At 41.8% G+C, this 15,187-nt stretch overlaps 1 protein-coding gene across 1 annotated transcript in view; it reads right to left on the bottom strand.

The window, feature by feature from the left end:
* The window catches only part of wdfy4 (WDFY family member 4), a 181,772-nt gene that overhangs the window by 3,923 nt on the left and 162,662 nt on the right, over nucleotides 1-15,187 (bottom strand). Inside the window, exons 59-64 of the mRNA XM_055920327.1 lie at nucleotides 14,642-14,799; nucleotides 14,306-14,464; nucleotides 14,018-14,197; nucleotides 13,041-13,244; nucleotides 12,335-12,425; nucleotides 1,355-1,481 (exon numbers count right to left, since the gene is read on the bottom strand). Of these exons, the coding sequence (XP_055776302.1) occupies nucleotides 1,355-1,481; nucleotides 12,335-12,425; nucleotides 13,041-13,244; nucleotides 14,018-14,197; nucleotides 14,306-14,464; nucleotides 14,642-14,799 (919 nt within the window). The remainder of the gene's footprint in view (nucleotides 1-1,354; nucleotides 1,482-12,334; nucleotides 12,426-13,040; nucleotides 13,245-14,017; nucleotides 14,198-14,305; nucleotides 14,465-14,641; nucleotides 14,800-15,187) is intronic.

Here is a 15,187-nt window from a genome sequence, read left to right as displayed (position 1 = left end):
CTGGGAATTTTGCCCATTCTTAAAGGGAAAACTGCTCCATCTCCTTCAAGTTGGACAGGTTCTGCTGGTGTACAGCAATTCTCAATTGGATTGAGGTCTGGGCTTTGACTAGGTCATTCCAAGACATTTAAATGTTTCCCCTTAATGGTGCCCCTTGCTTAATGGTGTTGCAGACTCTGGGGCCTTTCAGAACAGGTATATATACTGAGATCATATGACACTCAGATTGCACACAGGTGGACTTTATTTAACTCATTATGTGACTTCCAAAGGTAATTGGTTGCACCAGATCTTATTTAGGGGCTTCATAGCAAAGGGGGTGAATACATATGAATGCACCACTTTTCCGTTTTACATTTTTTTGAATTCTTTTAAACAAGTTATTATTTTCATTTCACTTCACCAATTTGGACTATTTTGTCATGAAATCCATTTTTTTAATTTTTTTATTACAGGTTGTAATGCAACAAAATAGGAAAAACGCCAAGGGGAGGAATACTTTTGCAAGGCACTGTATGCACACCAAACTTACTCGCACAATCGCTGCACAAATATAACCTGTCATTACATCCAGAAAGGGTGATGAATTTTCAAAACGCAAGATAGGCTACAAAAATAAACTGTGTTTTACACCTGTATTTGGAGCTGAAAATCGTTAATGTTAGCAGTCAATATCATTTGGGGATATATCATGTCACTTCTCTGGTCCAGAGCAAGAATTTGGACTACTTGTAATGGAGGTAGCAGGATCGGATGGAAAGCATGTTCTTTCTGCACCGCGCCATCAGTTTGGAGGGCAGCCTGCCTGACGAGTGTTCGTTGCCAGCCGGGTAGCCCTGTTCTTCCTCACAAATATAGTAATAAATTCACCAAAATATGTTACATCTTCATCCCATAATATTGAAGGCAGTGCAATGTTACAGCTGCTTATAATTAGACATATAGCCAGCAACCACCCAAACTAGGCTTATCTGAAATAGGAAAATTATCAATTTGGCAAAGATGAGTATATTGTATTTTATATGGATGATATAAACATAGGCCTCACCTGTTTTTGCCAGGCAGTTATTTGGTCACTAAACTGGATATGCTCGCCCGCCTTTGCTCTCCAATGCTGATGATTGGTCAATGCTCAACAATCAAGATGCGTTCTGAACCATGAGAATAGACGACTTGCGGGCAGTGGGTTCAGAACAAAAACTTTTTTTTTTTTAAGTATAATTTTTCTGGAAATTATGCCACCACCGAAAAGGGTAGACTGAAAGGGGAATGTGCTTTGCACAGGTAGAGCCCTATCTGTACATGTGCCGGACATGCGTGCGTGTGTGTGTGCGTGCGTGTGTGCATGCAGTACCTGGACATGGCTAGAGCAGTGACTGCAGGGTTGTTTTTGTAGCGCCGTCTGGACACTGCTTCACTCCTGTTTAGCGGCCGACACAACACCAGGTGTCTCTCCCAGCTCTGACTCGGAACCGACATTCCTACACAGCAATTAACAATATTACAACAGTATAAAATCAATCCTGCACTAATAGACCTACAGTACAAGGCATCTCCTGTTATACTGTATAAGAGTACACAAGAGGTCTGTAAACAAGAGGTCTCTCTCAGACCTGACCTGCTAGACCTATAGTACAGGATACAACAAACATATAACATAACAACACAGACAGCAGGGTCTCCACGCTTTCACCCATCTAATCATGTCAGAGTTATTCGAGGAGGGAAGGATATCTTTTTAAAGTAGTCAATCAGGGTCTTTTTCAACCTCTGACCCTGACAAACTTTAAAGGAACAAAAAACCTTCAGAGGCATCACCAGAGGCTGTATTTACAGTAGTGTATATTACATGGTCAGCAGGCTGTTAGTGAGAAGAATCCCTCTTAAATAAACCTCACAGTTACACCAGGACTGTTCTGGTGTAATGTACCAGGGTAATACTCCCATGAGCTGACAATAAACAAATAACAACTGGGTATTATTGCTTTCTAAATTACACACGCTCACATGCGCGCCCGAACACACACATCAGCAGAATTGCTCATCAGGGTTAACTGTCGGTCAACTGTATCTTTAATAATTGTAAAACTCCATAATTCCAGGCTAGATGTTATCTTGGAAGGAGCATTTTATTATAAACTTGATTCTGGAAGCTAACAGTCAGACTAAGAGATGGTTGGCTCAGAATGATCTGCTCATACTTACTAACACCATATACAAACAGATATCTATGAAAGATTTCTCTGAAAAATATGTTGTTATTTGAGTCTCCCTCATAGATCACTTCTATCACAGTATCACTTCCCTGCGTATTTATTTAGACAGTGAAGCTAAAAGTTTTAATTTGGCTATATACTCCAGCATTTTGGAGATTAAATGTTTCATATGAGGCAACAGTACAGAATGTCACATTGTATTTGAGGGTATATTTAAACAAATCTGATTTACCGTTTTAAAATGAAAGCACTTTATGTACAAGTAACAGAATTCTGTAATAACCAAAAATGTATTAAACAAATCAAGGTATATTATATATTTGAGATTCTTCAAAGTAGCCACCCTTTGCCTTGATGACACCTTTGCACAGTCTTGGTATTCTCTCAAACAGCTTCATGAGGTAGTTACCTGGAATGCATTTCAATTATCAGGTGCGCCTTGTTAAAAATGTATTTTTGGAAATTATTTCCTTCTTAAACTTCTTATGGCTGCAATCCCGGTAACGGAATGATATGACAACAGCCAGTGAAAGTGCAGGGCGCCAAATTCAAAACAACAGAAATCTCATAATTAAAATTACTCAGACATACATGTTTCTTATACCATTTTAAAGGTAACCTTGTTGTTAATCCCACCAAAGTGTCCGATTTCAAATATGCTTTTCAGCGAAAGCACTACAAACGATTATGTTAGGTCACACCAAACCACAATAAGCACAGCCATTTTTACAGCGAAAGATAGCAGTCACAAAAAGCAGAAATATATAGCTAACAATAATCACTAACCTTTGATGATCTTCATCAGATGACACTCATAGGACTTCATGTTACACAATACATGCATGTTTTGTTTGATAAAGTTCATATTTATATTAAAAAAATATGAGTTTACATTGGCGCGTTACATTCACTAGTTCCAAAAACATCCAGTGATAATGCATAGCCACATCGTTTCAACAGAAATACTCATCATAAATCTATTTAGATTTTTTTCAACTTTTTTTGGTTACTACATGATTCCATATATGTTATTTCATTGGTTTGATGTCCTAACTATTATTCTACAATGTAGCAAAAGGCAAAAATAAAGAAAAACCTTGGAATGAGTAGGTGTGTCCAAAGTTTTGACTTTGTAAGATGGCGCCGGAGAAGATGGCAGACGTTTTACGTGCCCCCAGCCGATTGTGTTTTTTCTTTGCTTATTTGCGTTGTTTTTGTTACTTATTTTGTACATAATGTTGCCACTACCATCTTCGATGACCGAACATAACTTCTAGACATCAGGACTGCGATTACTCACCTCGGACTAGCAGAATCCTCTTTTTCCTTTCACGACTCTGACGAGCCCGACGCAAAGGATACACTGCTTCCTCGGGAACAGGCCCTGATCCCTGTGATCTGAGTAAAGAGGCGGGGAAAGAGGGGACGAAGGTCCGGCTGCCTTCTGAGAATTCGCATGCAGCCGAATAAACCCACACTTCCCTCCATTCTGCTAGCCAACTTGCAATCTTTGGACAATAAAATCGATGAGTTATGTGGAAGATTAAACTACCAACGGGACATTAAAAACTGTAACATCTTATGCTTCAAGGAGTCATGGCTGAACAACGACAACATCAACATACAGCTAGCTGGCTGGCTAAACAATGTACCGGCAGGATAGAACAGCGGCGTCTGGTAAGACAAGGGGCGGCGGTCTATGTATTTTTGTAAACAACAGCTGGTGCACGATATCTAAGGAAGTCTCGAGCTATTGCTCGCCTGAGGTAGAGTTTCTCATGATAAGCTGTAGACCACACTACCTCCCGAGAGGGTTTTCATCTGTATTCTTTGTAGCTGTTTACATACCACCACAGTCAGAGGCTGGCACTTAGACAGCACTGAATGAGCTGTATTCCGCCATAAGCAAACAAGAAAACGTTCACCCAGAGTCGTCGCTTCTAGTAGCCGGGGACTTAAATGCTGGGAAGCCTAAATCTGTTTTACCAAATTTCTATCAGCATGTTAAATGTGCAACCAGAGGGAAAATAACTCTGGACCACCTATACTCCACACACAGAGATGCATACAAAGCTCTCCCTCGCCCTACATTTGGCAAATCTGACCATAATTATATCCTCCTGATTCCTGCTTACAAGCAAAAATAGGAAGCACCAGTGACTAGATCAATAAAAAAGTGGTCAGATGAAGCAGATGCTAAGCTACAGGACGGTTTTTTGCTATCACAGACTGGAATATGTTCCGCGATTCCTCCAATGGCATTGAGAAGTACACCACATCAGTCATTGGCTTAATCAATAAGTGCATCAATGATGTCATCCCCACAGTGACCGCACGTACATACCCCAACCAGAAGCCATGGATTATAGGCAGCATCCGCACTGAGCTAAAGGCTAGAGCTACCGCTTTCAAGGAGCGGGATTCTAACCCGAAAGCTTATAAGAAATCCAGCAATCCCCTCCAAAGGGCAAAGCTTCAATACAGGACTGAGATCGAATCGTACAACACTGGCTCTGACGCTCGTCGGATGTGGCAGGGCTTGCAAACCATTACAGATTACAAAGGGAAGCACAGCTGAGAGCTTCCTGCAGACACAAGCCTACCAGACGAGCTAAACTACTTTGATGCTCGCATCGAGGCAAATAACACTGAAACATACAGTACATGAGAGCACCAGCTGTTCCAGAAGACTGTGTGATCACGCTCTCCACAGCCGAGTAAGACCTCTAAACAGGTCAACATTCACAAGGCCGCAGGGCCAGACGGATTACCAGGACGTGTACTGCGAGCATGCACTGACCAACTGGCAAGTGTCTTCACTGACATTTTCAACCTCTCCCTTTCCGAGTCTGTAATACCAACATGTTTTAAGCAGACCACCATAGTCCTTGTGCCCAAAAACACTAAGGTAACCTGCCTAAATGACTACCGACCCGTAGCACTCACATCTGTAGCCATAAAGTGCCTTGAAAGGCTGGTCATGACTCACATTAACACCATCATCCCAGAAAACCTAGACCCACTCCAATTTGCCTACCCCCCCCCCCCCCCCCCCCCCCCCAACAGATCCACAGATTATGCTATCACCATTGCACTCCACACTGCCCTTTCCCACCTGGATGAAGAAACACCTATGTGAGAATGCCATTCATTGACTACAGCTCAGCGTTCAACACCATAGTGTCCTCAAAGCTCATCAATAAGCTAAGGACCCTGGGACTAAACACCTCCCTCTGCAACTGGATTCTGAACTTCCTGACGGGCCTCCCCCAGGTGGTAAGGGTAGGTAACAACACATCCACCACGCTGATCCTTAACACAGGAGTCCCCCAGGGGTGCATGCTCAGTCCCCTCCTGTACTCCCTGTTACCTCATGACTGCACTGCCAGGCACGACTCCAACCCATCATTAAATTTGCCGATGACACAACAGTGGCAGGCCTGATCACCGACAACGACGAGACAGCCTATAGGGAGGAGGTCAGAGACCTGGCCGTGTGGTGCCAGGATAACAACCTCTCCCTCAACTTGATCAAGACAAAGTAGATGATTGTGGACTACAGGAAAAAGAGGACTGAGCACTTCCCCATTCTCATCAACGGGGCTGCAGTGGAGCAGGTTGAGAGCTTCAAGTTTCTTGGTGTCCACATCAACAACAAACTAACATGGTACAAGCACACCAAGTCAGTCGTGAAGAGGGCACGACAACACCTATTCCCACTCAGGAGACTGAAAAGATTTGGCATGGGTCCTCAGATCCTCAAAATATTCTACAGCTGCACCATTGAGAGCATCCTGACTGGTTGCATCACAACCAGGTATGGCAACTGCTCTTTCTCCAACCGCAAGGCACTTCAGAGGGTAGTTAGACCGGCCCAGTACATAATTGGGGCCTAGCTTCCTGCCATCCAGGACCTCTATACCAGGCGGTGTCAAAGACTCTAGCCACCCTAGTCATAGACTGTTCTCTCTGCTATTGCACGGCAAGCGGTACCGGAGCGCCAAGTCTAGGTCCAAGAGGCTTCTAAACAGCTTCTACCTCCAAGCCACAAGACTCCTGAACATCTAGTCAAATTGCTATCCAGACTATTTGCAGTCCACATTGTTGTAATTGCTTCAATATGGAAATCCATTGTTAAACATAGGCTATAGCGTTCATACTGATATAGGGGCTAGGCCGACTGTACATTGCAGTCTGAACATAGGACGAGGCAAACATAGTCAATAAGCAAGATTAAATTCACTAGGCTATCGATAAGGCCTAAAAAGACATGTATAATTCAAATAAAATTCTGATAAAAATGAAACAACAACTTCTTTGAAATAGGTATGTCTAAATACAGTTACAGGCACCATAATTGCTCCCCGTGGGCATATAATACAGACAAGGCAATTTAGCCTATGGAGGGTTTTACGCACGTCCAAACGTTACACATTAGCTGGATAAAGATCCAATATAAAGAGAAAATGGGAATGTCCACTCATCGCAAATGTAATGTTTTATAAACATCACGGAACCATCTTACAGATCATATTTGCACTTCTCCAGAAATACCAGACATTGCATTCAAGCCATGTACGTTCTCACCATAAACCCATGGATGGTGAATCTTTCTGATAAATTTGTTTTTTAATTAAATTAAACAAAAAACAATCCATCTGTTTTTTTATTAAACAACAATATTTTCTAAATAGGAAGGGGTTCAAGAAGCATGATATCATAAATCACTTCCCTTGTTCCATGGCACTGTGTGCACACGTAGGCCTAAAGGCCTTCATGCATAAAATTCTTTACAAAATACTAGGCTCCTGTCAATTGCATCGTTGCTGATGTGCAAGGCAGATTCTCAAAAAAATGGCATCATAGGAGGACTGAATAGTTTGGAATGGTAATCGGACGAGGGGCGCTCTTTGAAAATGTGGATGGATAGCCTACGTGAACAAGTGAAATACAGGTATGTGAGTTGTAAATAATGAAAAAGCATGAGGGCAAAAACCTCTCAGTAGACCATTTAAAAAGCACCCTCAGTAGACCATTTAAAACCTCTTAGTCTACTTTTGGTTTATGGCAAGGATAAAATAGACGCACCTATGCAATGCTGCTAAACCAGCCTTGATTAGCCTATGCTTTGTTTTTACTCAAATTAAACAAAATGGGGGAAACCAAGAGATTCACGAGATTCACTGGCACAAAGGGCACATCTCTCCTTCCATGAGCACTGTGCATCATGGCTGGATAGGCTGCACTTCCGCTCTCAAAATCCATGCCATTATAAACTGCGATACCGTTAACCTGTTGAGGATGGGGGCGCTGTTGTGACTATTTATGCTAATCGTGTAATTTTTGAAACGGCTTCCCACAAAATCCTTGATCGTACAATATGCATATTATTATTAGTATTGGATAGAAAACAGTCTATAGTTTCTATAGGAGTTGAAATTTTGTCTCTAAGTGGAACAGAGCCCATTCTACAGCAATTTCCCTGACATGGAGTCAGATTTCAGAAATTTTGGCCCCTGATCTGGAGTCAGTTAAAAGGGCACTGTTATTGCTATGAGTATACGGACACTGCTTACGTCTTCCCCTGGATGCCTTTACGTGATGACGATTTGAATGGGGTCGATTGCGCGTTCACAGGCACTACAAATTAAAAAACCCTGAGTCTAGTCACTCTTTTGGAGCTGCGTCATGCGCGTGGAGGACACCGACCCGCACCTGTTCCAAGCATTAGTGGAGGGAGTAATATTACTCGGGTCATGTTTCTACTCGTTATGGGAGTTAAAAACATCATAAGGTAGTTAATTTAAAGCGTTTTATAGCAATTTATATCCGTTTAGTGCGATTTTGGGACATTTATTTCTGAAACGCTGTGAATTGCTGGGCACGCTTCCAGTTCATCCCGAACGCAGTTGGCATTTCCACATGGCAAGAGGACAGCTTTCCACCAAAAGACGATTAGACCCAAGAAAGGATCCTTTGCCCAAGATACTGATGGAAGAACAGCTCAAAGTAGGACATTTTTATTATGATAAATCGTGTTTCTGTCGAAAAATGTTAGTGGCTTAGGACGCCATGTTTTTTGTCGTAGCTTCGCTTGGCGCAAACTGTATTGAAAAGTAATGATAAATTAAAAAATGTAATTCCGCGACTGTATTAAGAATTAAATTGTCTATCAATCCCTGTCCACCCTATATTTTTTAGTCACGTTTATGAGTATTTATGTATAAGAGTAGATCACTGTCTAAGTGGCGCACGGACATTTTCTCACCAGCTTGGCTACATTTCACATTGTCTAACCATGATTTTGGTGGCTAAATATAAACATTTTCGATCAAACTCTATATGGATTGTGTAATATGATGTTACAGGAGTGTCATCTGAAGAATTCTGAGAAGGTTAGTGAAAAAATTAATACATTTTGGCGATGTTGACTTTTATCGCTCACTTTGGCTAGAATCAATGCTGGGCTGCTATGTGCTATGTGCTATGCTAATATAACGATTTATTGTGTTTTCGCTGTAAGACACTTAGAAAATCTGAAATATTGTCTGTATTCACAGGATCTGTGTCTTTCGATTAGTGTATGCTGTGTATTTTTACGAAATGTTTGATGATTAGTAAGTAGGTAAACACGTTGCTCAATGTAGTTTTTCTAGTCCATTTGTGACGGTGGGTGCAATTGTAACCTATGCCATCTACCTGAAATATGCACTTTTTTCTAACAAAACCTATCCCATACCATAAATATGTTATCAGACTGTCATCTGATGAGTTTTTTTCTTGGTTAGGGGCTATAAATATCTTAGTTTAGCCGAATTGGTGATAGCTACTGGTGTTGGTGGACAAATAAAAGATGGTGGATTATGCTAATGTGTTTTTAGGTAATAGATGTACATCTTTACATATTGTGTCTTCACTGTAAAACATTTTAAAAATCGGACATGTTGGCTGGATTCACAAGATCTGTGTCTTTCATTAGCTGTATTGGACTTTAATGTGTGAAAGTTAAATATTTTAAACAAATATTTTTTTTGAATTTCGCGGCTCTGCCTTTTCAGTGGGGGGGGGGGGGGGAGTGCCGCTAGCGGCACCCTCATCCTAGACAGGTTTTAAGACCTGCTTTGTGTGTGTCTTAAAACTTCCCATTAGCACTACATGAAATTGTCACTTTTGCACTTGTTTTAAAGGACACACTTCAAATAGTGCCACCCCTCCCACCTCAGCGCAAGCGAGCTGTGTTAGACAGGTATATTGCCGAACATAGCGTTAGGGCTGATAAATGGCAGTGCGCCAGTTTCTACATGACGAAATGCAAACTAATGTGTGTTTGACACTAGTACCACCCAAAAAAAGAGCCCTTTAACCTGTTGAGGCTGGGGGCGCTGTTGTCACTATTTATGCTAATCGTGTAATTTTTGAAACGGCTTCCCACAAAATTCTTGATCGTACAATATGCATATTATTATTATTATTGGATAGAAAACAGTCTATAGTTTCTATAGGAGTTGAAATTTTGTCTCTAAGTGGAACAGAACCCATTCTACAGCAATTTCCCTGACATGGAGTCAGATTTCAGAAATGTTGGCCCCTGATCTGGAGTCAGTTAAAAGGCCACAGTTATTGCTATGAGTATACGGACACTGCTTACGTCTTCCCCTGGATGCCTTTACGTGATGACGATTTGAATGGGGTCGATTGCGCGTTCACAGGCACTATAAATTAAAAAACCCTGTAGCTAGTAAGTCTTTTGGAGCTGCGTTATGCGCGTGGAGGACACCGACCCGCACCTGTTCCAAGCATTAGTGGAGGGAGTAATATTACTCTGGTCATGTTTCTACTCGTTATAGGAGTTAAAAACATCATAAGGTAGTTAATTTAAAGCGTTTTATAGCAATTTATATCCGTTTAGTGCGATTTTGGGACATTTATTTCTGAAACGCTGTGAATTGCTGGGCACGCTTCCAGTTCATCCCGAACGCAGTTGGCATTTCCACATGGCAAGAGGACAGCTTTCCACCAAAAGACGATTAGACCCAAGAAAGGATCCTTTGCCCAAGATACTGATGGAAGAACAGCTCAAAGTAGGACATTTTTATTATGATAAATCGTGTTTCTGTCGAAAAATGTTAGTGGCTTAGGACGCCATGTTTTTTGACGTAGCTTCGCTTGGCGCAAACTGTATTGAAAAGTAAGGATAATTTAAAAAATGTAATTCCGCGATTGTATTAAGAATTAAATTGTCTATCAATCCCTGTCCACCCTATATTTTTTAGTCACGTTTATGAGTATTTATGTATAAGAGTAGATCACTGTCTAATATGGCGCACGGACATTTTCTCACCAGCTGGGCTACATTTCACATTGTCTAACCATGATTTTGGTGGCTAAATATGCACATTTTCGATCAAACTCTATATGGATTGTGTAATATGATGTTACAGGAGTGTCATCTGAAGAATTCTGAGAAGGTTAGTGAAAAAATAATATATTTTGGCGATGTTGACGTTATCGCTCACTTTGGCTAGAATCAATGCTGGGCTGCTATGTGCTATGTGCTATGCTAATATAACGATTTATTGTGTTTTCGCTGTAAGACACTTAGAAAATCTGAAATATTGTCTGTATTCACAGGATCTGTGTCTTTCGATTAGTGTATGCTGTGTATTTTTACGAAATGTTTGATGATTAGTAAGTAGGTAAACACGTTGCTCTATGTAGTTATTCTAGTCCATTTGTGACGGTGGGTGCAATTGTAACCTATGCCATCTACCTGAAATATGCACTTTTTTCTAACAAAACCTATCCCATACCATAAATATGTTATCAGACTGTCATCTGATGAGTTTTTTTCTTGGTTAGGGGCTATAAATATCTTAGTTTAGCCGAATTGGTGATAGCTACTGGTGTTGGTGGACAAATAAAAGATGGTGGATTATGCTAATGTGTTTTTAGGTAATAGATGTACATCTTTACATATTGTGTCTTCCCTGTAAAACATTTTAAAAATCGGACATGTTGGCTGGATTCACAAGATCTGTGTCTTTCATTAGCTGTATTGGACTTTAATGTGTGAAAGTTAAATATTTTAAAAAAATATTTTTTTTTAATTTCGCGGCTCTGCCTTTTCAGTGGGGGTGGGGGGGGAGTGCCGCTAGCGGCACCCTCAGCCTAGACAGGTTAAGTGAGTTGTCCAAATTCTTATGACACCTTCAAATGTGTGGCCTCCCGGGTGGCGCAGGGGTCTAGGGCACTGCATCGCAGTGCTAGCTGCGCCACCAGAGTCTCTGGGTTCGCGCCCAGGCTGGGCTGGGTTCGCGCACAAGCTCTGTCGCAGCCGGCCACAACCGGGAGGTCCGTGGGGCGATGCACAATTGGCATAGCGTCGTCCGGGTTAGGGAGGGTTTGGCCGGTAGGGATATCCTTGTCTCAGTATGTAAAATGTAATGAAATGTAAAAAATATAATAAAATGTATGCACTCTACTGTAAGTCGCTCTGGATAAGAGCGTCTGCTAAATGACGTAAATGTAAATGGGGGTACTAGATACAGTGGGGAGAACAAGTATTTGATACACTGCCGATTTTGCAGTTTTTCCTACTTACAAAGCATGTAGAGGTCTGTAATTTTTATCATAGGTACACTTCAACTGTGAGAGACGGAATCTAAAACAAAAATCCTGAAAATCACATTGTATGATTTTTAAGTAATTAGCATTTTATTGCATGACATAAGTATTTGATCACCTACCAACCAGTAAGAATTCCGGCTCTCACAGACCTGTTAGTTTTTCTTTAAGAAGTAAGAAAACCTGCAAAATCGGCAGTGTATCAAATACTTGTTCTCCCACTGTACATAAAGTGCTTTAATTTAAAAACGCTAAAACAAATATGTATAAAAATACCCTCAAATAAAATGTGGCATTCTGTTCTGTCGCCTCATATGAAACATTTGATCTCAAATCCAAAATTCTGAAGTATAGAGCCAAATTAAAAGTTTTAGCTTCACTGTCCAAATGAATATGTGGGGGAGTATAAAAGCACTTATTTGATTATGAACCAGATGTGTTAAAAAAAAATCTTATTCTTCTCATTTGAGGAATATTTATGTCTTTAGCATTACCGTCTATGGTCATTGCAGGCTGATCCTGTCCTGGGGACGTGGGCTGCTGTGGAGGATCAGGTAATGTTCTAGTGTACTCCGTCCTCCAGATCTGTTACACACAAACAATTCAACATAACTGAACGCATTAAGCACAGACACACATGCACATAGGCACGTGCATACACACACAAACCTCCCATAACACCCTGATGCACATGCACACACACAAATAATCAGGCTGTGTCCGAATACTCGTACTTGTGTTCTAAGCAGTAGGCTGATTAGCTGTGCGATAATATAAGGTTTTATATTATATGAAATCTCAAAATTCGATATGATTTAAATGCCAGGATGTCAAACTCATCTCTGCCTTTCATTTAGTAGATTCCGCTGCACACTAGTGAGAGAAAAAAAGTATTTTCAAACCCACGTGTGTTTGACAAAAGCTGATAATTAACTGATAATCATATAAGGGGACGCATTGTACAAAATGAACGAATGGTAGGAAACAATGCAATTTTGCATTATATGACCCATTCTCATTATGGGTTAGCCTAGTATGTTGATATTTGATGCTTACTGCATACATTTCTACTAAACAGTAAGTTCTAAATAGTATTTAGTATGATTGGTACACATTAGGTAGTTTTAGTAAGTAGTAGGCAAGACACACATACACAGCTGTCGAATAAGAACTAGCAAACACACACTCTCACTCCCTTACCCTCACTATCCCGTCAGCACAGCCAGTTACAATAACGTTTCGTGGATCCCACTCGTGTCTCTGAGTGAAGCAGACAGACAGGATGTCCCCATCTGAGCTGCAGGAAGTGACATCAGAGCCACAGGATGTGTCGAGCCAGGTGAGTAACTGACCCTTCATACTCCACAGGTACAGGACCGGCCCTGCACACGATGCTATCTCACCCTGAAGGAGAGAGGAGAGGGTTAACATACACACATACACAGGTAAAAGGGGTTGGCCGCGCAACAAATCCCCAAGTGCAGAACAGACTATGGGAGGCACACCGTACTACATAGAGCCATGACTACATGGGACTCTATTCCACATCAACTAACTGTCGCAAGCAGTAAAATTAGATATAAAAAACAGATTAAAAAAACACCTTATGGAACAGCGGGACTGTGGAGCAACACAAACATTGGCACAGACACATGCACACACACACGATGACATACGCACTCTACATACACATGGCTTTGGCAGCAGCTAACGGAAATCCATAATAAATACAAATACAAACAATTGAGGGAATGAACGGAAACGTGTCTCTATCAGTGACCACACACATGGTAGGCCCATGAGCAGCGAGCATAGTAGAGGATGTGTGTGCAGCCAGAAAAGGGAATCCTCCCTTCCTCATTCTGAGTTCCAGGAATGCTCGTGCAATAGACTAGCTAAACGTCGATGGTCCCTATGTACTTGTGTTGTACTTTTTTTTTACATGTTTATCAGTCAGCAGGCAGGATCCAACAGGATGCCACTAAAGGGAGAAATAGAAAGTGGAAAGAAAAGCGAAAGACAGATACAAAAGGAGGTATAGAAAGAGGTCAACTCTCAGATGTTGTTGATAGTTAGCACATGGATTCTGGCCTTGTGGGGGGAGAAAAAGCGGAAAAAAGAGAGAGAGAGAGGGAGAGATAATGATGTGAAAGAGGTAAAATAGAGTGTAGACTCACCGTGAGGTCATTGATAGCAAGTGCTGTGATGCTAGCCTTGTGTCCAGGTAGCTGAGTGATGTAGTTGAGTTCCTCAAGGTCCCACAGTATACAGGTGAGGTCACGAGAACCGCTGACTATCACTCCATGAACCTCAGACACCGCCAGACACGTTACTGCATCGGTATGACCATACAGCGCCTGGGAGACCAATATGAGATTCACTTTATCAAACACACACACCTTTTACTGTGTATTGGGCTAGATACATACTCACACCACATCACTCTCACACCACATCACACACACCTGTCTGAGTTTCATGTGAGTGAGTTTGTCCTTGCTGATGGAAACATCCCAAACACACACCACTGAGCTGGTCCCAGCAGTGACTATGGTAGCTTGGTTGGGACACGCTGCACACAGCATCTCCCCCCAGTCACACACACTCTCACATACAGCAAAGGTCTAGGAAAGGGAAATAGAAATACACACACAAATGTTAGCCATTGTCTATGTTGGAAATGGTTTGGCCACCTTTTAAAGCTTCATGTCATGTTGCTACCTCATGATGGATGGATGGCAATCTAATTGAACCTTTGTTAGTGTGAGTAAGTGAATAAAAGGCCTCCATAGTGTACATACTTTCTCAGTGGTGTAGTGTCCGAAGGAGCAGGAGTTATCAGGGAAGCCCCAGGAGAAGTAGACATTCCACAGAGGAGGGATCAGTAGTCTGTTCTTCTCTACGACCAAAACCTCTTTGTCCACACAAACCACCTGGCCTACTGGACCACGAAGGAGCTCTGAAGGGGAGGAAGAGAAGAGAAGGAAAGGAAAGGGTGAGGAGAAGAAGAGATCGAGATATGAATAGAAGGAGGTAAAAGAAGTCCAGAGCCTCTTTATCCACACAAACCACCTGGCCTAATGCACCGCGAAGGAGCTCTGGGGGGGAGGAAGAGACGAGAGGGAAAGGGTGAGGAGAGGAAAAGATGGAGAGAATAGAGGGACATAGGAGAAGTTTGTTGTTCTCTAAGATAAGAACCTCTCTGTCCACAAAAACTATCTGGCCTACTGTGTCAGGCAACAGAAAAGGGAGAAATCAGAAAGCAACTTTGGTAGCTTGCCTGGACTAGCGGTAATGCCGCAGACTGGGCACACATATCTATGGTTCGGCATAGGTCAAATCCGGCC

The sequence above is a fragment of the Salvelinus fontinalis genome, chromosome 1 (genome assembly GCF_029448725.1).
Source record: "Salvelinus fontinalis isolate EN_2023a chromosome 1, ASM2944872v1, whole genome shotgun sequence".
In the NCBI taxonomy this organism is placed as follows: Eukaryota; Metazoa; Chordata; class Actinopteri; order Salmoniformes; family Salmonidae; genus Salvelinus; species Salvelinus fontinalis.
Note: the sequence above shows the minus strand (reverse complement) of the source record. Positions and strands in the feature narration are given on the sequence as shown.